This window comes from Prionailurus bengalensis, chromosome D3 (assembly GCF_016509475.1).
Source record: "Prionailurus bengalensis isolate Pbe53 chromosome D3, Fcat_Pben_1.1_paternal_pri, whole genome shotgun sequence".
In the NCBI taxonomy this organism is placed as follows: domain Eukaryota; kingdom Metazoa; phylum Chordata; class Mammalia; order Carnivora; family Felidae; genus Prionailurus; species Prionailurus bengalensis.
The window spans coordinates 80,800,652-80,826,638 of NC_057356.1; the positions used below are offsets into that span (position 1 = coordinate 80,800,652).

A 25,987-nucleotide genomic window follows, 5' to 3' on the forward strand; every position below is an offset into this window, starting at 1 on the left:
GGATGCTCAACAAAACTAAGCCACACAGGCACCCCTGTCCTTGTGTGTTTTTTTTTTTAGAGCCCTGGACCCCAATTCGGAAAATGTATGTGCTCTCTTTAACCCTGACCTTGGCCAACATATAGACCGGTAATCCAGGCGTGTATCCCTTCTCAACACAAGATAGGTGGGAACGGTTCTCTGTTGTCTGATCGCGAAATAATGGAGGCGTTGAAGGAAAGAAGAAAAAATGACAAGTTGAGGCTTTTATATACGTCCATTGCTTCTAACATGTTTTTAAGAACAAGAAAAATGCAACAACTACTCTTAGAGCAAGTGAAGCCACGATACTATACGGTTTTGGGGGCAGGTGGCCAGGCACATTTACCATTAAAACCAGATACCAAAACCCCACAGCAAAAGAAAACCAGCCAGAAGTTAGCCCCCATGACCTTTTTTTATATATATATATATACATTTTTAGAATACTCTTCAAATCCTCTTTGAACAATAACAACAACAACAACAACAACAAAAGACGGTCTTTATATTAAAAATGTCCATGTTCTTCACTGTTAACTTCGAAAGCAGCTTGAAGGATTTCGCCACTTGGAGCATACTGCAAATTGACTCCACGAAAGTGATCTTGGTAGGATAGCAGCACACGATTTGATATTCCATACTCATCGCTTTTGACAATGTAAACCTTTCCGAAAATAGTTATTTCGCCTAAAAATTAGACTCATTCAAAGGTCTGATCATCCGGTTCCCTGAGGCCTGCCAGGGAGGTCTGGCTTCATACCATGGGTTTCCTGCCTTCTCAGGGTGGCGCACAGGCGTCACTGCATTTCAGGAAGAATCCGAAGGACGGCCATGGGACGGGCCCTGTGGAAGGAGGGCAGGAGCGCTCTGGATGGATCTGTGTCAAAACAGACCATGTAGAGCAACCCTCCAAAGATCAAACCATCGTGGCCAGAATGTAATCCCCTGGTCATTTCCCATCTGGATTTTCAACTGAATGAATCTCATGGGGTTAACCAAACATGGATGTCGTCCTAACTAATATGAGTTAGATTCTGATTTGCCCAGGGACTAAGAAACCTTCAAGGAACAAGGTCAAAGGGACAAGAGATACGTCCTTCACAATAAACAATTCTGTTGACGTGGAAACGCACATAACTTGGTTGAAGCAATCTCCCTCAGTGGCCAGCACGCTCCAGGGGGTTTTCACGTCGCTGAGACCCAGGGATTCTCTCTCCTTGTCAGAAATGCTTTTAAAGAATTGAGACAAAAACCCCAAATGGAAAGATGGTAATTTTTGCTAACAAATAGTGTAGAGGCCGTAACTAAATACAATTTTTAAAAAATGTTGAGATGCATGTATTTCTTTAAAGCAGCTTTCAAAACATCAACCACAGCATTAAACATTGAACATAGTACATTCTGAAGTTAATACAGATAAATGGTATATAATGCAATAATGCCACATTTACTCCATAAATGTCTCAAAGCCCATTCTAAACTGGAAAACATATTTTCTAGTTTATTAGCTGGAGATTTCACTTCTTTACTACGTCTCTAGAGTTTTCACCACTGACTTTTTTTTTTTTTTTTTTTCTTTTTTAATGCCCCAGGAGGTACAGATAAATTCCCACATGCCACACCTGGAACTTTTTTTTTTTCTCCCTCTGTCAGGTTTCCAAAAAAAACCCAAACTACAATGACAAGATAATGTTTTACATCGTAATCCCATAGACATAGGTCAGTTAATCCATGACACCTCGTTTCAACGCTTTCTTTAGGATTTACGACCTTCCCCAAAGTCATTTAAAGCCTTGCTTTCAACTGCGCAGCCAGCACGCCAGCACGCATGCGCGGCGGCCACACCGCACACGCGCTACACCTGTCTCCTTCCCCCGGTTTCCTTTTGGTGGCGGCATGGCCACCTCCCTCTGCCGGGAAAGGCGCAGTGCCTCTGTTTCCTCCCCTCCACGGTGATCAACGTCTTAAGAGCCTCGGCTTCCAGGTTGCACGCTCCACGAGGGAAAAGGGCCCGACTGGAGGGCCCAGGGCCACAGGCCCAGGCCGACTACTGTTCTTTCTTGACAGTGGGATTCTGAGCTCTGTCAGCTTCCAGACATTCGGAGACCACACTGCTCTGTTTAAAACCCTTGGAGCCGGCCAGCGAGTGCCCAGGCTCAGTTCCAGGACGGGGCCTCCGAGCTGGGGCAAGGCAGGGCTTCAGACTGTGGCCTCTTAGGGAAACGCAGGCACTTGTGGCGGCCTGATGCTTCTGGATAAGTCACCGAAACGTTCACTTCCTCGCATTCGGGAGGATTCGGTTTCATACACAGACAGAGCCAGTATTGGTGGGGTGGGGGGTGGGGGGGGAGTGTATCCAAAAATGTATGAATATGCACATCAGGGCTTAAGGTACTGGATGCTATTGGATAAATTGCTAAAATGCTTCTCGGCACAATTGGTAGCTTAAAAAAATACTTTCCTATGGTTTAACGGCATTTTCCCCATCACTGTCCTTCGCTGTGGAAATCTTGGTGGGTACCAAGTCCATCTGAAGTTCCCCAGTGTTTTCTCCCCACTGGGTCTGTACCATGTGAACCATACGCAAAGTGTGTTGTTCTTCGGGCCAGGAAGAATGGACTTCGCCGAGCGCCTTCCCTCTCTTAATATCGCAGCCCCCAGGGCAAAGAAATGCAAGGAAAATGAACACCTTCTTCCTAACTTCCAACAGCCGGCTTCTGGAACAGTCAAGTCCTTTGTCAGTTTGTTTGCTCTTCAGATGGTGAGTCAGTCCAGCCAACAACATGGAAAACAAATCCGTGTTTATAGGCACAGGAGAGCCAGGTGGTGCTGCCCAGGTGGGGCTTGGCAATTGGCGGTAGGGTTTCCAAAGACAGGAGGTTCAATGGGACTGTCTTAAATAAATAAATCTTTTTTTTTTCTTGAGAATGTAAAAAATAAATGGTATTTCCCTTTGGCAGTAAATAGCTGATTCGACGCTGAGCCCGAAAGCTGTTTTTGTTTTGTTTTAGGTTTTGTTTTTAAGAGACCACGGCTTCGTTTCATGGGACATCACTGGTGATGCATATACTTCTACTGCTTTAGTGAACCTTTTGCATATTTGTTTGTGGCAGGCCTTCTGACTTCACTTGTGGCCCAGATAGGCACCCAGGGTGATGCAAGCCCCCACCAGGGCCAGACTGAGCAGGGCCTTCAGGGACAGCCAGGAGAAATCAAACAGAGGCTGCATGCTGGGGCCGTACAGTTCCACAAAGGCATCCTGTGGGGAAGAGAAGGGGAGACAAAAGAAACAGAATTAGAGAGAGAGAGAGAGAGAGCACAGGGTGCCAGCCTACAGGGAGAGTGGCATCCAGCCAGAGGACCGGGGCACCTTCAGAAGGGCGTAGGGAAAAGTAAAACGCTCTTTCGGGGCGGTGATTCAGACCCACTTTTTTACTTTCATTCGAGACGCCGTCGTTGAGATCCTGTTGACCGGGCCAGGTACCACAGAGACATAGCAGTGAGTGATGTAGACTGAAGGTTCCTACTTCACCAAGCTTTTATCTAGTCGCGGGCCACAGACAGTAAACAAAATAAATGCATCCTAGAGTGTATTCGAGATTCCTAAGTGCTAAGGAGAAAAATAAAACGGCAAAGGCTGTTAGCAAATATCGGAGGCTTTGCAATTTTAGCTAGCATGGCCAATCCTAAAAATAATGAGAAACACTGAGTATGAGTCTGTTCCTTTCTTGAATGCTTGCTGTATGCTAGGCACTTGTAATAAATGTCTCAAATGCATCATTTGATTTATCCTTCATACCAGTATTATGGAGTCATTTTACTTCTGTTCTGAAGAGGGGGGAAAAACTGGGGGAGGGGGGAGGAAACACAGAGGCTAAGGGATTTGTCTAATCAATGGCAGCGACTGGATTCGAACCCAGAGGCGCACCGGTGCTCTTCGGTCTGCTGATGTCCTCTTACGGCTCACAGCAGCTCTGTCCGGATGCTGGTGCGGTGGACACACACAGGGTGGCCTCCCTTGGTGGCATGCCTAGGCTCCAAAGTAACAGAGTTCTCCCTGGGTAAAAAAGCTGTCACGGGGTTTCTTCCGGGAGAGGCCGGGCTGGATGACCACCACCCTGCATTTAACTCGAGTTGTGCACGTTGCAAAGCACGTGGTCACTTCTGGTCAGTTCGTTACGCGTCACTGCAGACCCAGGTCCCTGAGAAAAGAGGACGACTCCTATCTTCCCTTCCTATTGCTGCATCTAAGTTGGGTCTGCAGTACGTCATAACGACATTCTCTGGATTGTTTCACACTGGATCAACCACTCGATGCTCATTTCTTAGATTTGTCGGGGGACATTTGTTGGACCCAATGAGTATCTGGACAGCTCTCTTAATATACCTGAATACATAAAACGGTAAGAGAAATTCTTTTTGCTTGGTGTGATTTATTCAGACATGAAGAGAACAAGACATAGCTCCACATTACTCCCGATAACGTGGCATCACAGCACACGACTTCATCACGTGAGACGGTAACATGCCAACGCTTCTGGCTTTGCCGGGTGGAGGTGCCTGTGACAATGTTCAGTGTTTCTATCTGTGAAGGGCAAGTACTGCACGGAGGAACCAGGTACCAGCTTTGTCTCTCCAGTGCCGTTCATGGTTTTGATACATGTAGGTGTTTATGAGTATTTGTTCAACTAGCACTTAAAGTTTTCTGAATTCAATCACCGGCTCGAGTTCGGTCTCTGGCCCAATGCTTCACCAGATGCTTACCCTGCCTACCTGAAATTATTCCCTCTGTTCGTAACAACCTTTGGGAATCTTAGGAGTAGTCCTGAAGGTGAGAGTTTAAGGCATCACTGGGGGGAACTTCCCATGTTATTAAATATAGATTTCCATGGTTATTCTTCATGACTGTATAGTATTCCTTTGCATATATGCTGTACTTGATTTAACCGGTTATCTATTTGAAACTTTATGATACATTTTTGTACATAAATTCCTGTCTACTTGTTAAGTTGCTTTTGGGGGACAGATTCCTAGAAGTGAACCCAGTTGATCCGTCATCAAAATCGCCCCCACAGGCACAAAGCTTTGTGATGAGGCACTCCCACTCCCTCCCTGGTTGCCCTGTGATCGGCAACAACATTCACAGAAGTCAGAGAAGGGTTTAGGGCAGTGGTTCTCAAGTGGGTAATCTTGCTCCCCAGGGGACATTAGGCAATGTCTGGAGACATTTTTGGTAGGGGTGCTCCTGGCATCTAGTGGGGAGAAGCCAGGGACGCTGTTCGCCATCTTATAACGCACAGGACAGTCCCCACCATAAAGAATCATCCGCCCATTCTTCACGTGGGTGAAGGGTTAGGAGAAACTCTGATCACGGACCACAGAAAACCTAATGGTCCATTTAGCATGTCAACAGCTTGGGTCAGATTAACACAAGATGAGTTAGTTAGCCTTAGACAAGTGACTGGTCCCCAGCAAGTGGGTGCACTGTACTTTCAGATGCACTAGATTAACTGCTACCAGGAGAGGGCGCAAGGGTTTTCTTCTTTTCTGCTCTATTGTTGGCATTTTCTAAATTGGAGCCTTAGAAAAGCAAGGCAAGAGACATAAATGAAATACGTGTTTAGTGTTCTTAGCACAAAGCTGAAGTAATGATCACGAATGCTTGTCAAGGAACATACCTTCCCTGTATATAATCAGGGATAAATGGGGCAGGAAGGGGTCAGGACAGATTTATGGGCAGGAGAAACTCTGCTTCTTGTAAAGTGCATCCCAGGATCCCACAGACACAGCTGGAAACACCTAACAGCCCACCCTTCCATGCTGCTCTCGCTGAGGGATGGGCAGCTGGAACCTCCCAGATGACGCCTGGCAGCCTTCAGGGCCCGGCCCTGGGCTGTGTACAATGTGGCTTGACATCGAGAGGGTCCATGGTTGGGTCCAGCCTTCCTCTAGTTACCAATGGGGTTTTCCTTGGCAGAATATGAAACGGACTAAGCCCCTTGCTCTCTGACCTTTCTGGCGGCAGAGCCATCCTGAGAATGTGGGGGACGCGGAGACAAACTGGGGCTGGCATCTTCTCCCTGTTTGCCTGGTGCACGCTACTGACACCAGGGAGCAGAAGAAATGTCCCTCCAAATATCCCTACCTCTCTGGGGCTGAACGATTCCCTCTCCCGACCACCATCCCCTCGTGTAAATAACCGTGCTTCTAATGGACCTAATGGGCCACTTCTGATGTGCAGTATAAAGAAATGCATAATTTCTAGAGTGGGATGAGCCACAGTAGCATCTCTTGACCCAAAGAATAAACACTGAGTCGCTGACTCAGCCGCAGGTGACTGGGAATGGCTCTCAACTTGGGGGAGAAGGTCTGGGTGAAATCCCGGTTTTGACATTTTATTGCTTATGACCTTGAACAAATTATCCAGCCCCGGGCCTCATTTATTTCACCCATAAAATTGGTTGTTGTGAAGATTAACACAGGCTGAGACTCAAAGCCACTTGCAAACGTGGCCTCGAATGTGAACTTGCGGCCGTATTAGCTTGTTTGCTAGTCTGCCCTCTTGCAAACCTGCCCTGCCCTTCAGAGGGTCTACTGAGCCCGCCATTTCACAGGAGCAATCTACTAGCTCCCTCCAAGGAGTCAGCTTTTGGTTCCGGAGATGCTTGGTCATCTCTATAGAAGTAAGGAGTTAAAATGTACAAATAGGCACATGACGTGTTCCGGTCAAAGATGGGAGGTGATAATACGCTGGCCCTCTATACTTCCTCAGAAATTATTAGGTCAGGGTGTGGGGCTGGGGGGCATCATTTGACCCCCCCCACCCCCCCCACCCCACGACTGGATCCGGCCCCCAAGGTTTGCCCATCTCCGATTGCAAAGTGCAAAGCAGACCCATGCTTTCAGGACTGAAGGTCCTACAAGCTACTTTTATAGAAAGTCTTCTTGCTTTTTCAAACATCCTGATGAGGGCGATTTCCGAAGTCTGTTTGAACAGTCTGTCATTATTTGTTTAAGGTTGAAAGCTGTTTTAAATAAACACATGCTCATTTTATGTATTAAAAGCAACAAAGAGGGAAAAAGAAAACCTGAGGCATCGTCACGTGATGTGGACAAAGTCTCCATCTGTGCACTTAGGGGTCACCGCAACAACTGTTGCTCAGGTCTGGACTGGGGTGGGGGGCACCGCCAGATTTCAGAGACGTGTGTGGCAGGTTCCGAGGTGAGTAGCCTTTCTCCTTCAGTTGACCCTCCCCTCAGAAAGGACACGAGCAGGGTCCCAGCTCTGGGTGCTCTTTTGTAGACCGCTTCTCCACCAGCTTCAAATTCAGAGGCCACAGATGGTCTGAGTCTGAGCTCCACCCAGAGCTGGCCCACCAGGGCGGAAGGCCAGACTTCCGACCCCAGACCCTTGCTGCACAGTTGGAAGTAAGCCAGGAGGGTGTGGGCAGGAGCAGATCATACTCAAGACTCCAAGCAAGGGGACCGCAAAAGTGTCCTCAGCCCTCCTGCATTTTGACTGGTCATGGGGTCATGGGACCTCTCCCACCTGATTCTTTATCTCTCTCCATCTCTCTGTCTCTCCGTCTCTCTCACACCCACCCTTCCCTTGAGGCAACTCTCCAAATTTTCCTTTTCCCTCCAGTACCCTTCAAGAAGTTGCATTTAAATCTGATCCCAAATAAAATGATATTAAGATACAAAGGAGTCAGATTGGCAAAAACCGATAAAAACACAGTTCTACTGAAGAGGGTGGGGTGGGGGCTGGGGGTGGGAGCCCCGGATAGTCTTACACAATTGATGGACCCCCAGGTAAAGATAATTGTATTTGCAGTTGGCAATGCATATCATAAGTTTTAAAAATATTATCCTTTTGTTATGAATCCCACCCCTAGCTATTCATCTTAAAAAAATAATAAAATGCACAGGTTGGTTATGACAGGTAAAACGTAAAAAGAACTGAAATGTCTGAAAATATGATTGGTTAGGTAAACTTATGGCACATCCATGCAATGGAATAATGTTCAGCCATTAAAAATTGAACTCTGTATTTACTGGCAAGGTAAGATGTTCCCAACATAGTTTGGAGTGAAACAAGTAACAGCTAAACCAACGTCTGCAAGTTCGGGCCTGACTCGTGGTGGTTTGCAGATCTCCTTAAACACTGGGAACTTTTTTTTTTAAGATTTTATTTTTAAGTAATCTCCACATGCAACGTGGGGCTCGAACTCATGACCCCGAGATCAAAAGTCACGTGCTCTGCCGACTGAGCCAGCCAGGTGCCTCAGGGAAAATTTAATATGGCCTGGTTGGATATGAACAAATTAGAAATTCAGCTACATCCCACAGTCTTTGAGCTGACTGTGGATATAGACATTCTATGGTCATAGGAGATCCTAAGGGGGAAAGTCGTCCTGCCCTCAACAAGCTCCCAATCCAGTGAGAGATGGTGTCTCTATGTGCACATCTGAAGTCAATGAAACCAAAGCATGCTGCCATTTTGTATCCTGCACAGAGCAGACGGTCCTGTCAGCAGTAAGAGGAAAGTAAAAAGGAAATCAGATAGTGCCGACAGGAAATCGAACACTGCTATAGAATGTCTTTGATATTTTCTATTTTTCATGGCTTTATAATGTTGTCTCCAGGGGACACCCTTCTTCATGACAGCCTGCAAGTTAGGGAAGGAAAAGGAAAAGAAAAAGGTGAACCCTAGTAATGGCAAAACCTTGAGTTGAAAGGAACCTCCAAGGAAGTTCAGATCTGCACTGGTATAACAATGCCAAGTAAAGACATCAGCCCTTTTGTTTGTAGATGAGGCAAATGAAACCTAGACAGATACAGTAGATTACTTACCGTATGCACTGGTAAGCAGATACGAGGCGGCGGAGGAGGGTAGAAGCTGGGTTTATTATCTCCTGCGCTTAACGGGTCAGAACATTGGCCAGCAGTGGGTTCATCTGCCTCCTGGAGCACCTCTTCCCTGCCTCCTTCAACATGCTTCCTCCCATCCCCGACCTTCCTCTGTGTCCAACCCTGACTCCATTCCACAGCAGCCTCACCCCTTCCAAGTGTTCCTGAAGTAAGTTACCCAACAATGCAGACCACTGCTGCTCTAAATTCACGGTCTTCAGACTCAGTGAGGTTTTTTTTTTTTTTTTTAATTTTTAAAAATATTTATTTACTTTTGAGAGAGAGACAGAACGTGATATGGGGAGGGGCAGAGAGAGAGGGAGATACAGAGTCCGAAGCAAGCTCCAGGCTCTGAGCTATCAGCACAGAGCCTGACGCAGGGCTCAAACTCACAAATCATGAGATCAAGAACTGAGCTGAGGTCGGCCTCTTAACCGATTGAGCCACTCAGGTGCTCCCAGACTCAGTGAGTTCTTGAAACCACTCAGCCCTCCTTTACCCTGGGTCAGATCTTTTCTCTGTTCCTTTCCATGACCATTCTGAATAGCTACCACTTTTCTTTCTTTCTTTCTTTTTTTTTTTTTAATTTTTTTTTTCAACGTTTTTTATTTATTTTTTTGGGGACAGAGAGAGACAGAGCATGAACGGGGGAGGGGCAAAGAGAGAGGGAGACACAGAATCAGAAACAGGCTCCATGCTCCGAGCCATCAGCCCAGAGCCTGACGCGGGGCTCGAACTCACGGACCGCGAGATCGTGACCTGGCTGAAGTCGGACGCTTAACCGACTGCGCCACCCAGGCGCCCCGCTACCACTTTTCTTAAGTGTTCTTACCTTTTAGCAACTGATGTTCACCCCTTCTTCTCCTAGAAAATTGGGGCCACTGGGCAAGAATTACCACAGCTTCCTGTCCTGGCCCACCCACTGATTACAACCCTATCTGTCCTTCCCTGTGCCTTCCCACGCTGCACCCTGATTCCACTGTTTCCCATTGTTTTTGGAACCTTTCTCCATCTACTGTCCATGCTCTCAACTACAATTTCACCTCCATCATTACTTCTGTCTCTTTTTCCTTGGCATATAAACATTCAGATCTCCTCAAAATTCCCAGGCTGACGCTGTTCTACTTTAACCATAATCTTCTCTCTCCTGGCCTTCCTGGATAAGCAACTAAACCCATCCTCATTTGCTGCCTTCTTGCCCACATTTTTAATCCACTCAGGCTGGCTGCTTCCCTCATTGTGCCTCTGAAAACACCCTCCAGAGTCCACCAATACCCTCCCTGTGGCTAAATCCACTGGATGATTCTCAGGTTGCATCTACTGAGTACTTTGACGCTCTGGACACAGAGACCACTGAAAATCTTTGCATCCTGGAGAATTTCCTCTCTGCCATGATTCTTCATGGGCATCTCCTCCTCTGCCTACCCTGATAGGTACTCAGTGCTCCCTGGGCTTCAGTCTGGACTATCTTCTCTCTTTGACTAATCTCCTTCACTCTCACGGTCTTTTTTTTTTTTTTTTTTTAAGTTTATTTATTTATTTTGAGAGAGAGAGAGCGAGAGCACGAGTGGGGGAGGGAGAGAGAGAGAGAGAGAGAGAGACAGACAGACAGACAGACAGAATCCCAAGAAGACTCTGTGCCATCAGTGCAGAACCCATGAACGGTGAGATCATGACCTGAGCTGAGATCAAGAGTCTGACACTTAACCAACTGAGCCACACAGGCATCCCCACTGTCATGCCCTTAAATACCATCCCTCTGATGCTGTCTCAGAAATCTTTTATACCCAGACCCACCTACTCCTCGGCCTAGCAGATTCCTATTCCAGTGGCCTTCTGTGATGCCCCACTAGAAGTAACAATGCAACCTAGCCTGTCCCCAACTGGAATTATCACAGCCCCATCAAGCAAGCCTGTCTCTCTTCCTGCCTTCCGCACGCCCGTGCTGTCAAGGAAACCTACCCTCTCATTGTTCCCTAGAGGTTTTCCTCTTTCTCACCCCCTCACCAATTCATTGGTGAAGCCCACAGTCTGAGGCTGGGTTCCCCAAGGAGCAGACTTCCCAAGAAGTCTTCCCCAAGAAGAAGATTTGAGTGTTGGCAGTTTATTTGGGAGATGATCCCAGAAAACTAGAAGGGGAGTGGGAAAGCAGCCATGAAATGACCTTATCAAGCAGGTAACTGCTATTGGCCCTGGAAGCTTAATCCTTCTGGGAAAACTGGGGGCAGAACATATCCCACTAATGGGCGAGGGAGCTGGGGTATTTGTACACCATCTCCTTCCATTCACTGGCTGAGGATTGCTCCAATGAAGGAGTCAATACCCCAGCACTTTAGGCCAGTTGTGTACACAGACAGGTGGGTTCTAGAAGCCAGAGAAAGCCCTCGCAGGAAGAGCTGTAGATGCCGTATCTCATCGTTGGAGGCCAAGCTAGGAGCCCCAAACTAGTGGTAAGGTCCAGGGGATCAGACAGGGCCAGTATATGCACCGCCAATTTGACCACCTACATACTTCTCTATCCTCATTACTTTCTCTCCCCAGGATTACCGTTATCATTTCCCATCTGGTCTCTCGGCCTCCAGCCTTGTGCTCTGCTCTTCTGTCTCCTCTCTGTTTTGCCCCCAGAATGATCTATTCAGAATCAAACCTGTCACATTCACGCATAGGTCTTTAGACCTATGCACCTTTAGACCTTACCATGCACCTGAGGCTCTCGATATTCTGACCCCAGCCTAGCTGTCCTGCTCCGCTTCTGCCTTGTAAACTACCTTTGGTTCATTCAAGGATTCAGTGCAATCATTTCCTCTAATCCCCTAGGTTGAGCTAAATAATCCTCAACTATTCCTGGTTCACTGGATAATCTGAAGATGATCTATTTACATGTCTGTCTTCCCCCATTCAACCATCAGCACCTGGAGGTGCAGGGACCACATCTTATTTATCTTTGGATCCCTGGAGCCTCTGTCTGTCATCTATTAAGCGCTCAGCAAATGTTTCTGGAACTGAAGTAATGGATTTCTTTCACTGTAGAGCAGGTTTTCCAAACGTATCTTAATAGATGATATTTTTAAAAGGGCGGTGTTCAAAGAACTAACAAGTGGCAGGTTGAAACAAAATCCAGTGCTTCCCCCCGCCCCCCCAGGCCCCACAACAGTATCTGGCATCATCCTGTGAGGGGTGATGTTCAACCAGACCCTAAGTCAGCATTGGATCTGACTGGTCCGCGTCTGTTCCGTATCGGTCGTTAAATATTTTGAATGACATCCCTAGCTGTGTGCCTCGAGTCTCCAAGACAGGGATAAGGTGTGCAGCACTCTCCGAACTCATTTGACCATTGATTCCTCTGTCAGGGAGATTCCTGCTGTGTTACGAAGGCACACTTTGGAAATGCTGCCTGGAGGCAAAGAAGCAATAATCCTGGACACTGGCAAGAGAGGCAGGTTGGGGCCTGTTGTACAGGATTGGAGGGGGGATGCTCAAAGGTCCCGAGCTGTTGGTGGACATCTAGGAGAACATAAACCCCCCGTGGTAACAAGCTTGCATTCCACTAAGTGGTATGAGCTCATTCCTGATTCCCGATTCCCGATTCAGTCCGCAGAGCCATCGCGAGGCAAGAGTGAAGGTGGTGGGACAAAGAGAAAGAAGGAAGCGAGGGGGGGCGGAGCACAGCAGACGCGAGAGCTCTCCCTGAAGCCAAGGAGGCGGTCATTCTCTGGACTCCAACTTTGGCTGAGATCAAAAGGGGAAGCAAGCTGTCCCGGGGTTCTGTGAGTGGTGGCCCGCAGAGCACACGCGAGGAAGTGAGGACTTTTTCTACCTGAATAAAGCAGCTGGTGAGGAAGTGACTCCATTTCCCCCTTATCATGGGCTCGGCAGGATTTCCTCTGCAGCCACTTTGTGCTGAATGAGTCTTGAGGGTTCCGTCTCCAGATCAGAGCTGCTTTGGCAGTGGCCAGCTTCGGTCCCCTAGAGCTCTTCCTCCCTCACCCGCCTTGACTCCCAAAATATTCATTCCGGGTTTGGGGGAAAAGGAAAGGGAACAAAACACCCAACCACCATGGAGCACAGAGCTGAAGGACACACAGCTGTCTGCTTGAGAAACTCAAGCGCGACTCATGCAGTGACTCCATCTCCCAGGCTTGCAGCCCCCCAAAGCCATCTGCAGTGAGTGGGGCTTGATCTTGGAGAGACCCTGTGTCAGGGAAGAGGGGCCAGCTGAATCCCAGGCCAAGGACATAAAAAATGAAACCTAATCTAAGTGTCATGTGGACGTAACCAGAAGCCTGCTAGAGAAATGGCAGGAGATGAAAAACGCAAACAAAACAAAAAACAAAACTTGCCCGCCTCCCCAAGTTGGTCTAGGGCAGTTTTGGTGTATTTTGTGATGCAAATTGAGCTGAGGATGCAAATCGGCCAGGGGCCCTCAGGAACTAGGGAGGGCAGAAAATGAGAAGCCCAAAAGGTTCCTTGTTTCCTGAGCAGGGCACAGAATGAAAATAATTTGCAAAGGGGTCTGATGTGCTGGGGATCCTGTAGCCACGGAGCCGGGTTCCGGGATGCCTGGTATGTCCACCTGCTGGAGGAGACTCGAGCTCGCCGTTCCTCGGATCGCCCAGGTTCCACTCGCCTACCTGCCATCCGGGCTGGGGTAGGAGATGCTATCAGGAGTGAGGCACACAGACAAACCCCCGGGTACCAGCTATGCAAATACTGCAGGGAGAGGGTACCCAGCCACCTGTGGGCTTAGGTCCCTCCTACCAGGAGGTGCGAACAGCTCAGGACCTCAGAAGACTGTAGGTGGAGACGGGCAAGGCAATGCCTCTAGAGCGAAATGCGCTAAATATATGTTAATAATCCTGCCGGTTGGTTCATTGTGTTTGCATAGTACACCAAAACGGGGGAGATTAAAGGCCATGTCTACACTAGGCTCATCTTCAGGCTGCTTATTCATTCACAAAGCAAACATTTTTGTAAGGTGCTGAGGAGTCTAGAAGCCAAATAAGACACAGGCCCTGCCCTGTAAGTCTCACTTGATCTTCTGTGTGTGTGTGTGTGTGTGTGTGTGTGTGTGTGTGTATACATACATATATTCTCCTGCCTTAACAGTAGCCTTAATGGGCACGAGCGTTTTCTCGATACATCCAAAGCTCCGGGGAAGAGAGAAGAGACACTTTGCTGTTGTCCTCACTGTTAGCCGAGCCCGCCTAGTCCCCAAGAAGGGTGCTTTCTGCAGGACCCTACCAGAGCAGAGGCCATAGTAATCTGCTTTGCAGCATTTTGGCTTTAAAAGAAAGTGTCTTCATTTTTCTTCCTTACCTTCCTCATTCCACTACCCTCTTTGGCTAGAAGTCTCTGAGCGCCCTGCATTTTCTGGCACCTGGCCCCTTTTTTGCTTTGGGCCTATACTATTTTCACTGCGGGGGGGAAATATCACTTTACCATATTGTGTGGGGTATGAAAGTACGCCAAGCAAAAAAAAAAAAAAGTGTAATTATTACAACTCAACAGCAAAGAGACAAATAGCCCATTTAGAAAACCAGCAAAGATGTGAACAGACATTTCACTAAAGAAGATCTACAGATGGCCGACAGACTCCAGAAAAGGTGTTCAATATCCTGAATCATCAGGGAAATGCAAATCAAAACCACAAATGAGATATCACTTCACACCCATTAGCATGGCTATGATGTAAAAAATGGACAGTAACAAGTGTTGGCGAGGAGGAAGAGAAACTGGGGCCTCACCCATTGCTGAAACAGAAAGTGGTGTAGCCACTGGGAGAAACAGCGGTGGTTCCTCCCAAAGTTGAACAGTTACCGTGGGATCTGGCAATCCCACTCCTAGACGTATACCCAAGGTAATTAAAAGTACACGTTCACGCAAAAACTTGTACCTAAATACTTGCATCAGCATTAGGCAGGATAGATCAAGTGAAAACAACCCAAGTGTCTACCAACTGACGAACACATAAACCAAAGGGGGTACATCGTCCAAAAGAATATTATTCAGCCCTAAAGAGGAACGTATCATTGATTCAGCTACAGCATGGATGAACCTTGAAAACATTACGCTCCACGAAAGAAGCCAGGCATAAATCGGGTGCCTGGGTGGTTCAGCTGGTTAAGCGTCTGACTTCAGCTCAGGTCACGATCTCGCAGTTTGTGAGTTTGAGCCCCGCGTCGGGCTCGGTGCTGACAGCTCGGAGCCTAGAGCCTGCTTTGAATTCTGTGTGTCCCTCTCTCTCTCTCTCTGCCTCTTCCCGGTTCGTGCCCTGTCTCTCTGTCTCTCTCTCAAAAATAAATAAACGTTAAAAGAAAGTTTGAAGGAAGCCAGGCATAAATGGTCAGGTGCCTTAGGGTGCCGTTTATATGAAATGTCCACAGTAGGCAAATCCATGGGGACAGAAGCAGATTCGTGGTTGCCAGGGGCTGGGGATAGAGGAGAATGAAGAACAGCTGTTGAGGGGTATAGGCCTTTTTTTTTTTTTTCCTGGAGTGATAAAAATCTCTGGAGTTGCATAATGGTGATAGTTGTACAACTCTGTGAATATACCAGAAACCAACAGGTGAATCACTTTAAGTTGAATTCTATGAAATGCCAATTATATATATAAAAAAACCTTAATTACATTTCCCACACTACACAAGGAAGGAAGGAAGGGGACCGGACTATTTTTATGCCACATGGAACCCAACAGAAACACTCACTGTTCGGTAACCCTGGCTTCACAGGTGTGTGGGAGGTGGGGCTCCTTTGGTTAAAAACTCTGCACAATTGTTAGCCTCCTTTTTATGAATTTTTATACACGTGGGAGGTAGTGAGGCGGGTGAAAACTGTTCTGGATGAGAAGTCGGGATGGTTGGTGCTGATCTGGGTGAGCGACTCCGGGCCCTAGGTTTCCCTTAGCTGGAAATTTATTGGTAGGCCATCTGCAGTCTATCCCCCTGGGCTTCCACAGCTAATGATCTCCTCCGTTTTTCCTCCTGCATCTCCTAGGATGTGACTTGGGATGTCCTGACACATGTCAGAAGCTGTTACCCCAACTACCATAAGCCCCTGGGCTGGTTCCTTTCAGTGTGGATGGTCTGTGCCACACTCTGGCCTTTTTCTGGCCACAGCCCTCCTTTTTCCCAAATCCACCTGTGGCCTTGGAGCCTCCTGCTGTCGGCTCCCTCCTCTTTCCCTCTCTTCCTTTCTCCAGCATGATAGGTAGCTGCTGTGGGTCTGATGGCCTGTGTGCTTCCTATCTCTGTTCCCCACAGCCAACATCCAGGTATTTGTCCCACAGAACTCTCTGCCTTTCATGCCATTTTTATTTTTATTTTTATTTGAGAGAGAGAGAGAGAGAGAGAGAGAGAGAGAGTGAGCAAGGGCAGGGAGAGGGGCAGAGGGAGAGACAGAATCCCAAGCAGGCACTACGCTCAGCAAGGAGCCCGGCGCAGGGCTCGATCCCACGACCCCGGCATCATGACCTGAGCCGAAACCAAGAGTCGGACGCCTAATCAACCGAGCCACCCAGGCGCCACTCTCTCAGGCCAATTTTAATTAGAACCGGCCGTGTCAGAGTGGGGAGTAGTTGGGAAGCTTTGCTTCTCCTCCGTGTAAGACAAGGCTCTCCGTGGCCTGATGTGGGCTGGGGATTCCTTGACGTGGGCAGACTAGCATTTGGAATATATCCACCAACTGTTCTCCCTTGGGTTCTGGAGCCACCGGGCAGGGGCTCCCTTCCCTGCTCCCTCGCGAGTCTGGACCTGCCATGGCGAACGAGCATGACCTTTATCACGGCGCACTTGGTGGCAGGTGAGTGTGTGCTCCCTGTAGGTCACGTCTGGGCCAAGCATGTAGCGCCTGCCACGTGGCCTGTGGACGTGAGGCGCGGCCAAGGTGCCGACCCTTCTCCCTGCCCCTGCAAGAGTTAATTCATGAAAATATGTCAAAAAGGGGAACCGAAAGCAGATGCTTGTTGAGTTCTGCAGCTCAGCCTAATTGCTCTCATCAAGACACTGCTGCTGGGGGGGCAGGGGGTCCTTCGTTTATGAAACGCGGAGGGCCGGAGTTGAGGGCCGAATGTCTGATGCTCACTTGTTTAAATCAGCAAGTGTTGACTGAGGTTGGTGGTGGTGGGGAGTACAAAGAACCCGCATTTCCTGATAGGAACTTGCTGAAAGTAGCCTTGGACCTGAGGGGCACGTCGGAGTGAAAAGAGCAAAGCAGAATGAGTTCGTGGGAGCTCCGCAGGGCACCGGCAGCCTCCAGTCGGGCCCGGTCTGGCTTCAGGACTGGCTAAGAAGTCAGCAGCGGGCATCTTTTCTGGAAGCCCCACGCTGCACTGGCTCCGGGGTCCTCGGCTCGCTGACAGGCTCAGACGCGTGTCTAGGACCAGACCTACCCCTGACGGCGCGGGTCCTATGTTCTCAGTCTGTAGCGAGTATAAGGACCGAAGCTGTGCCCCGGGGGAGCTTGGTCACTTCCCCTCACATGCTTGGACACCGTTTTGGCTGGCAGCGAGGAGCCCGGGGGACCTGCTCGCAGAAGGCGCCCAAGTATTTGCTGGCTGGACGCAGGATGGGAGCTGAGCCAAACCCCTGGGCCTTACGCCCACCGACCGCTCCTCGGGCAAGGGGTCGGGCCGGGACTTCACCGGCCGAGCCGGCAGGTCAGCGGTCAGTGCCAGTGTCGCCGTGCACGGCCTTGCCGGCTCCTGTCATCGCCAACACCCTGCTCAAGTGGGATTTCATGGTGCAAATACGCACCGAGCACCTGCTCTATGCCCGGCACTGTGCTCAGTGCACAGGGGGAAGGCGAGCGGCCACGGTGAAGGTCTGTACGACCACGAGCTCCTTTAAACCCAATACAGCACCTTCCCCAAATCAAACACCCAACAAACACTCTTCCAGTGGGACGACTCAGAGGGACAGCACCGTCTCACTGGAAATACTGTTGCCCGCTAAGGATAGAAGAAGAAACTCAGATTCGGGCTGCTGGAGCCTTCAGGCAGGGCTGTGGGTCTAGCAAAGTTTTATTTCCACTGAGGGAAGAAGCCCTTGGCCAAGTGCATGAATCTTGGATCCCCATGCAACATGCTTCTCATAACAAAATTAGTGCAAACTTTGGATGGCTCTCGCTAGCCCTGTCTGGGTCTGCTTTCACGAGTGTGGCCCTGGGTCCTCTGGCTTTGATCTCTCTTTTGGACATATCTGCATCAATCAATCCAACCTCAGTCACAGCACTGATGGAGTGTTTATTTAGCGTCTACTTCTGGGATGAGGAGAGAGAACTGACCGTTGTGCCAAACCCCATGGGGTGGCTCTTACAAATGACATTATACAGAACAGACTGGGGCCAGAGAGGTCACACCGCTTGCCCAAGGTCACACAGCGCACTGTGGCAAAGGTGCACTTTGAATCGAGGCCTCTGCAACTCCCAGGCATGTGCTTTCTCAACCACGCTCTGCCTCTCCCCCGAGAGACGGACAAGAAGGAGATCGAGGCCTGGGGGACACGAGGGGTAAGTAGGAGAGGTTAGACAACAAGTCCTGAGGAGTCACAGGGAAGGCTCGATGAGTGCCTCGGGGGGCCTTGAAGATGGGCCGGAGGGGAAAGGAGCTGAACCCGGAATCCGCATAAAGGAAGAGAAGGTGGATGGCATCTCGGGACACGGAATCAAGGTGGCAGCTGGTGGCCCTACTGTGGCAGGTCCTAAGTGGGCCTGGCGGTGCGGCCAGGGGCGGGTCAGAGCGAGCAGGGCCGTGGCAACAGAAAAGAAGCCCCTGGATGAGGGAGAAAGCACACTCGTCTCCAGGACGGGCCCCTGAACACCCGCCCCGGGCGCTCTGCGGAGCCAGATCCCGCGGGAACGCAGGTGACGCTCTGTGACTCCCCAGTCTGTGGTTTGGCCCTGGTGGCCTGCTGCTGCCCACGCCACCTCGAGAGCATTTAAAAATGCTGTGAAGACAGAGGCAGGCATCCCGAAGGAGAAATTCCTTCCACGGTATTCAGGAAAGGCCCTCCTATTCACGAGGCTGCTTCACAAGGGAATTCTGGAATGCGAAGGAGGCAAAATTTCCTGGAGACGCAAAAGCAAATCCAACCTGAAGCCTATTTAGGATATTAAAATAGGTGGCCCCGAGAGCCTCCACAGTGGTGGCTGGATTTCAGTCCTTCCCAGGGTCCTGCTCAGTGGTTCCCACCAAAGCAACTGTGTCCCCGGCAGGCAGGCGAGCAGAGAGAGGGGTGAGGGAGGCGCGTGGGGGCCCCCGGGGCCACACCGACCTGACCCCGCTCAGCAGGCTGCCATCCGGCCAAGCCAACAGGCATCACCTACAAGTCTCATGACTGTAACAGTTTGCTCTGCTGACTTCCATTTGGAAGTTTTTCATAATTTAACAAAGCCAGAGACCTTTAAATTCCTAGGAACCTGCCCACAGAGCATTTTGCAAGAACGCATCTGCTTGATGGGTGTTTAATCCTTTAATGTTTGCTTCGGTTTGTATCTGGAAGGCTAGTTTGTGGGGCAAGTTTGGGATTATTGCTGCAGTCGGGCCAAGCAAGCCAGAAACATGTTCTTTAAATTTTTTTTTCATGCTTATTCATTTTTGAGAGACAGAGAGAGACACAGCATGAGCCAGGGAGGGGCAGAGAGCAAGGGAGACACAGAATCTGAAGCGGGCTCCAGGCTCTGAGCTGTCAGCACAGAGCCCGAGTGGGGCTCGAACTCACGAACTGCGAGATCATGACCCGAGCTGAAGTCGGACGCTTAACGGACTGAGCCACCCAGGCGCCCCCAAAAACACTTTCTTTAAAATGTCAGGAGTTGTGGGAGAGGACGTGTGTTCAATGCCTCCATTTCTCCAAATTAAGGACAGACCGGCAGAGGCCGAATCCCCGGGTCTGTCCCTTTTGTACCCGGGGCTCTGAGCTCAGCTCCACCCCTGGCACAGGACCCCTTCCATCCTGCTGGGAGGTTTACTCAGCAGTGAGGTGCAGAGAAGACTGGCCCGAGCCAGGCCCCTGGCACCTCACAAGCCAGCTCCAGACTCAGACAGACTCCAACACTGACTGCTTCTCTCACACCCCAGACCCCTCTTCTTCTCCAATGTCTGTGTTCTGCTTCGCTTTCCCCACTCCCTCCTTGTCTTCCTAAAGTTCACTCCTAGGCTCTGATTTTTTTTTTTTTTCAAAGTTTATTTATTTTTGGGACAGAGAGAGACAGAGCATGAACGGGGGAGGGGCAGAGAGAGAGGGAGACACAGAATCGGAAACAGGCTCCAGGCTCTGAGCCATCAGCCCAGAGCCCGACGCGGGGCTCGAACTCGCAGACTGCGAGATCGTGACCTGGCTGAAGTCGGATGCTTAACCGACTGCGCCACCCAGGCGCCCCTAGGCTCTGATTTTTTTTTTTTTTGTTCCGGGTCTCCCCCTGTCTGCCCCTTCTAGGACAGGCCTGCTCTGTGTTTTTTGGAAGGTGGTAATCCCCACCCTCTCGGATGGGAAGAAGACTTCACGCCGGCCTCTGCATTCACGGGAAGGGCTTGGCCTTAGCTGCGTGGGGCCCTTCCAGCCCACTTCCTGGTGGCTGAAGGGACCCTGGTCATGGACTCTATGGGAGAATCTGGGCCGGACTGAAGGTACAAGGTCATGCAGGTGTCCTCGCCGCCCCCTGACCATGGCAGTCTGACTGGACACCAGGCCCGTGGCCCCAGCTGGAGTCTGAGCCAGGTGCTTGAACCACAAGCTCAGTTAACCCTTGCGAGGTTAAATACCGGCTTGGTAGTGACGGGACCACCGGAGGGGGACATGCGGCGGGTTAAAGAGCAGAACAAAAATGTCCAAATGTCATGTTTTTGTTTTTTTTTTTTCTTCCCTGTGAGTTTCCACCTCTGCCAAATTCTTGAAATTCTTAAGTCTTACAACTTTGTATGCTTTTCATTTCCGTTTAAACCTGAAACATCATGTAAATGCCTTTTGAGGTAATCCTCACCTACTAAAACAACCTGAAAAACTGTGAAAAAAAAAATGAGGGTTATTTCACACACACTCACACCTGGAGGGTTTTGAGAGATGTCTGACTCTGGGCATAAGTTTATGGTGGATGGGTTATAGATTCAAACCGGTAAGTTTTACTAACTTAGTACATCACTTGGAGAAGACAGTTGTATTAAGGATGATTTTTTTCATGTTTTATTTATATATTTTGAGAGAGATAGAGCACAAGCAGGGGAGAGGCAGACAGAGAGGAAGAGAGAGAATCCCAAGCAGGCTCTGCACGGTCAGCATAGAGCCGGACGCAGGGCTAGAATCCACGAACCGTGAGATCACGACCTGAGCCGAAGTCGAGAGTCGGACGCCTAACCGACTGAGCCACCCAAGGTGCCCCAAGGATAATTTTAGATGTTAAAAAATTATAATTTCACTGTCATCATGTCTATGAGCCTTTTTGTACAAACTTCCAGACATAAATCAATCCTGGGGTATAGGGCACAGCATGGCGACTACCATGAATAACACCATATTGCATACTTGAAAGGTACTAAGGCAGCTTTCAAAGATTTTAAAAGTTCTTGTCACAAGAAAAACATTGTAACTACAATGTGTGAGGATGGATATCAGCGCGGAGGCGGATGCGGGGCTTGAGCACATGAACCCTGAGATCAGGACCCGAGCTGAAATCAAGAGTCAGACGCTTAACCTTACACTGAGCCACCCAGACGCCCCAAATCTATAAGACCTTTGATAAGAAAGTACGAATTCCGAGGTTTAATGTTTGACAATGGAAGACACTCTTTCAAAGGCAAAAAAGCCCAAGCAGAGCCATGTGCTGGCTCAGAAGCTCATCACGCTATCCTTGGTCACATCACAATCCATGCAGTGGGCAAGCTGTGGGCTCTGGGTGTCCCAGGCTCTCTCTTTTCTGTCAACAGAGTCATCCTTCCAGGTTTCAAGAGTCTCATTAGTGACAGGAAGAGGAAGCTCCCCCCACAAGTCCTCTGAAGGCTTTCTCGGGATCTAAGTTTACATAACTTGTAGATTCCGGGATTCTTTTGTGTTTGTGCGTCCAAAGCAGAGAGGATGGAAAGGGTGATGTAATGGGGAGACTGGGAGACACACAGGCTACTCGGGCTTTCTGATTCTCATTGAGAGTCTCAGAGTTGCCATTCTATCTGTTTCAGGTGCAAATGGCGGCAGGAACCCGAGAGCTAGCTGGCTTCACAAGAAGAACCCCGGAAGTAACTGTCCTAACAGAGAGAGAAGTTAGGAAGCTGCTTGATATTCTAGACAGCAGAAGAAACAACTGCCCAGGCGCGCCTGGGTGGCTCAGTCAGTTAAGCGTCGGACTTTGGCTCAGGTCATGATCTCGGGGCTCATGGGTTCGAGCCCTGCCTCGGGCTCTGTGCTGGCAGCTCGGAGCCTGGAGCCCGCCTCGGAGTCTGTCTCTGTCTCTCTCTGCCCCTCCCCGGTTTGCACACTGTCTCTCTCTCTCTCTCAAAGATAAATAAACATTAGAAGAAGGAGAAGGAGGAGGAAGAGAAGAAACAACTTCCCAAACCATCAAGGCCTCAGAAAACGAGAATCCCAGGTATGGTTCCTGAAGTCTCAACTACCTATTCCTGCTCAGGAATCCACACAACAGCTACGTAGGACTACGTTCCAAATGGAATGAAAGCCGTATTTCAGTAACGCAGAGATGGTTTTATGAAAGATTAACGGACACCTTCCCTGGATGTGTCCCACTTATCACTCATAAATAATATTCATTAGTGGTAAGTTAACACATCAGCCAAAGGAACTGTATGGTTTTAAGTCCTATGCCTCAGATAATAGACCCATGTTACTCCAGATAACCATGTAATTCCTTTTCAGCCCCTGCAGCGTTTCTTGGCTCTCTCAGAGCACCCCCTTTGAACCGAAACTTTCCATTTTTAAATCTTTCCCCCAATGCCCCTCCAGGCCCCCACCGCTTTGTTAATTACACAGAAAATCCATTCAGTCATTTTTGGGTTATCAGACTGTGGAAAATTTGTTTTTCAAGCTTCAGAAGACCGTTGAAGTGCCTTTTTTTTTTTTTTTTCATTTCAGATAACCCCAAACTGGTTTGGATCCATGACATCAACCTTGGCATGTACAAAGAATGAGGAATGAGGCCTTTGCCTTGTTTGGGACCAAAAGAGAGGGATATCCACTCTCGCTCTTTCTCTCTTGTCCTTTTTTATTAAGACAGTATTTTCTCCTTTTAGTTGGATGATGTATACTTTGAACATTCCAGGAAAAAAGTGTCAGTGATATGCAAGTCATAATAAACGAAAATCAAAAGAAATGCAATTACAAGGGACAAGGAACTCCGTCATTTTTAGTACGAAATGCCCTCAGGAAAATCTCATTTTAAAAATTACCAGCACCATACAAATGAGAAGAGAATATACGAAAAGACTTGTGATTTTAAAAATTAATTTAATCCTTAATCTCTCTGGCTCTTGGACTTTTATCCTTCTTTGCAAAGGCCAAAAATTATCCAGTGCTGGCTAAGGAGTAAACCTCACACTAATTCAATATAAGGGTGGGAAGTGACAGAGGGTCCTCCTGGTCTCTGGTTTGCTGGCTGGAACATAGCAGGACACCAAAAGGGTTATTAAATAAAAAGTGAACGTATAGTGAAAATGAAACAGAAGCATTCTCTTTCCCATCATGACAAAGGTACTTATTGTGAATGAAAACAAATATTCACCCGGAGTGCTCTAGTTGAGAAAGTGCTTCCATACCTACCAACTAGTGAGCCTCTCAACAACCCACTGGTAAGTCGTGACTGTTGTCACCCCCACCTTACAGACGATCAAAAATATGTAACCTTCCCAAGGATACATGGTGGTTAAGCGAGAGCGGAACCAGGACTCCAACCCATAATTCTACCCTCAAATACCTGGCCTTTCTACTCTATCACACGGTCTCCCTAAAAAGAGTCACGGGCTTGCACACAGTCATGATGTTGTGAGCTTGAATACAACAGGGGCTCCCTTCCTTATTACATCTCTGTCACGTTGAAGAATTTTAAATTATGGAGGGAAAAAAAACCAAGCTAATTTCTATCGAAAGCGTCGGTTGATAACAGAGGGCTTTGACTTCTCTCTGCCGAAGTTGCTCTTCTAGCCCGGTGAGATTTAATTCTGCCACTCTCAACCCGTGTGAACAAAAACTGGAACCAGTCCTGTATTCAGAGAGACAGTCGACGTAATCATGCAAGAACACAGCCTTCCTTTAAAAGCCTTTTCTTGATGGAATCTCCAATATTCCTTTCCACTGTCCCTACAGTGGCCTGGCAGAGGCATCAGCAGTGAGGAAAAGAGATGCCAGGAATAACCCTTTCTCTAGTTTCTGTGTGGAATCAAGCACAAGGCTTAACTAGATGGCTCTCTCCAGAAAGGGTTCTCTCGACATAAGGTTTTTAGATTCAGGGAGGGAAGTTGCCTTTGTCCACCTAGGATTTTTCCCCACTTTGCTGGAGTCAGCCCCAAAATGAAACAAAACAAAAGCAGAGATCTGGTAGAAAGATTGCTATGGTGTCTCCCCTCTTGCTTCAGGGACACCACTTCAAGAGTGGGTTCCACAGAACGCACCTGCTCTCACCTTCTAGCAACAGTGGTGGGGTGCAGTAGGGCCTGAAGGAAAACAGAAAACTCACTTTTTTTGTTCATGGGGCATTGTAATGATTTTTCTTCTCTTATTGCTATGTATATCTACTCTTTCTTCCCCCTTCCCTTATCCCTCTTACTTTGCCATCACCCTTTCTCTTTGCATTTGTCTTTGCTCCTATCTTCCCTCGAGTTACGTCCTCCCCAGGCTGTGACACTGTCGTTATAAAGGCTCCTCTGTACCCAAAAGCCTGGAGCCGAATCTACAACCAGATTCCACTCGGCCTTTGGTGAGCTGTTTCAGTGATAAACCAACAGTCTCCATGTCGGGATCAAGAAGTAAATTTACATAGGGATTCCTAACGAAATGCCAAAGCTTAGCCAAGTCATTGTGCGGAGCTCTGGCAGTAACAGTTCTAGGAATGTCGGACTGCGACGCCAAGTCTGATGCTTGCGAAGGAGTTATCCCGGTTGGGAGAGTGGGGATTGACTCTCCACCCTCCACTGGGGGACTCCTGTCATATTCTCTTAGTTTGACGGGCAACATTCTTCAAAGAGTACCAAGCCATGTCTCTACCGAGAAGGCAAATGCGCCTCTTTTCGTCCTGACTATGCTGAGCTTTCATTTTAGCGTCAAAAAAATTACTCGGTAAGTCATCTTGGTTTCCCCTTCTGTAATGCAGTAAGGGGCATTCCCTACGTCTCTTTCATCTCTCCAACTGCTCACAGGGAATTTTCCCCTTCTTGTGCCTTTTCTATAAATTGGCCCGATAGAGCGATCAAGTCAATCTATCTAGATTTCCCCCCGAAATTCCCTTCCCCACGCCGACAGTGTGTGCTCTGACCCCCAGCTGCTTTTCCCCGCGGCCTATCTATCTCCTACCGGTGGACCGGTGGGTCCACCCCCTGACGGACTGACCATCTATCCCACATCACTTACCGGGCACAGTTACGAGGCTAGCCTGACCTAAACTCTGGGGTGAACTCAAGAGAAAGTCACAAACGTTCTTCTCCCTCTAGTAGGAGACAAGTCTGTGAGAAGCCAGGAGGGAGAAATACAACAAAGAACGAGTAAGTGTCACAGATACGCAGGCCGGGGGGTGGGGGGGGGAGTTCAGAGCAGGAGGGGATAAAGCAGGCCAGTTCATCCCAGCAAGGTGGCCGCGGCGGTGAGGGGCCCGGGGTGCAGGTGACGGCACGAGCTGGGGGCGGGGGGGGGGAAATGTGTACCCAGGCCTGAATGCGCGGGCTGAAAAACACAATCTCATGGAAAAGATCATTGAAATGAAAGTCGGAGCTTATTAAATTTCTGTAGGCCCAACCCCATTTCTCATCATTCCCAGTCATGTGGATACATGCTAATTTCCTTGGCAGCCTTAGATAAAGCTCTTAATGTGATTTGAGTCCCTTAGAGATTAGCACTATTATAAATAT

General features: G+C 48.8%; 1 protein-coding gene across 2 annotated transcripts in view; it reads right to left on the minus strand.

The window, feature by feature from the left end:
• Positions 1-230: 230 nt before the first annotated feature.
• Positions 231-25,987, minus strand: part of BCL2 (BCL2 apoptosis regulator) — a 178,589-nt gene continuing 152,832 nt past the window's right edge. For both annotated transcript variants that reach the window (XM_043559035.1, XM_043559033.1), the window contains one exon: positions 231-3,280. In XM_043559035.1, coding sequence (XP_043414970.1) covers positions 3,146-3,280 — 135 coding nt within the window. In that variant the 3' untranslated portion in view covers positions 231-3,145. The remainder of the gene's footprint in view (positions 3,281-25,987) is intronic.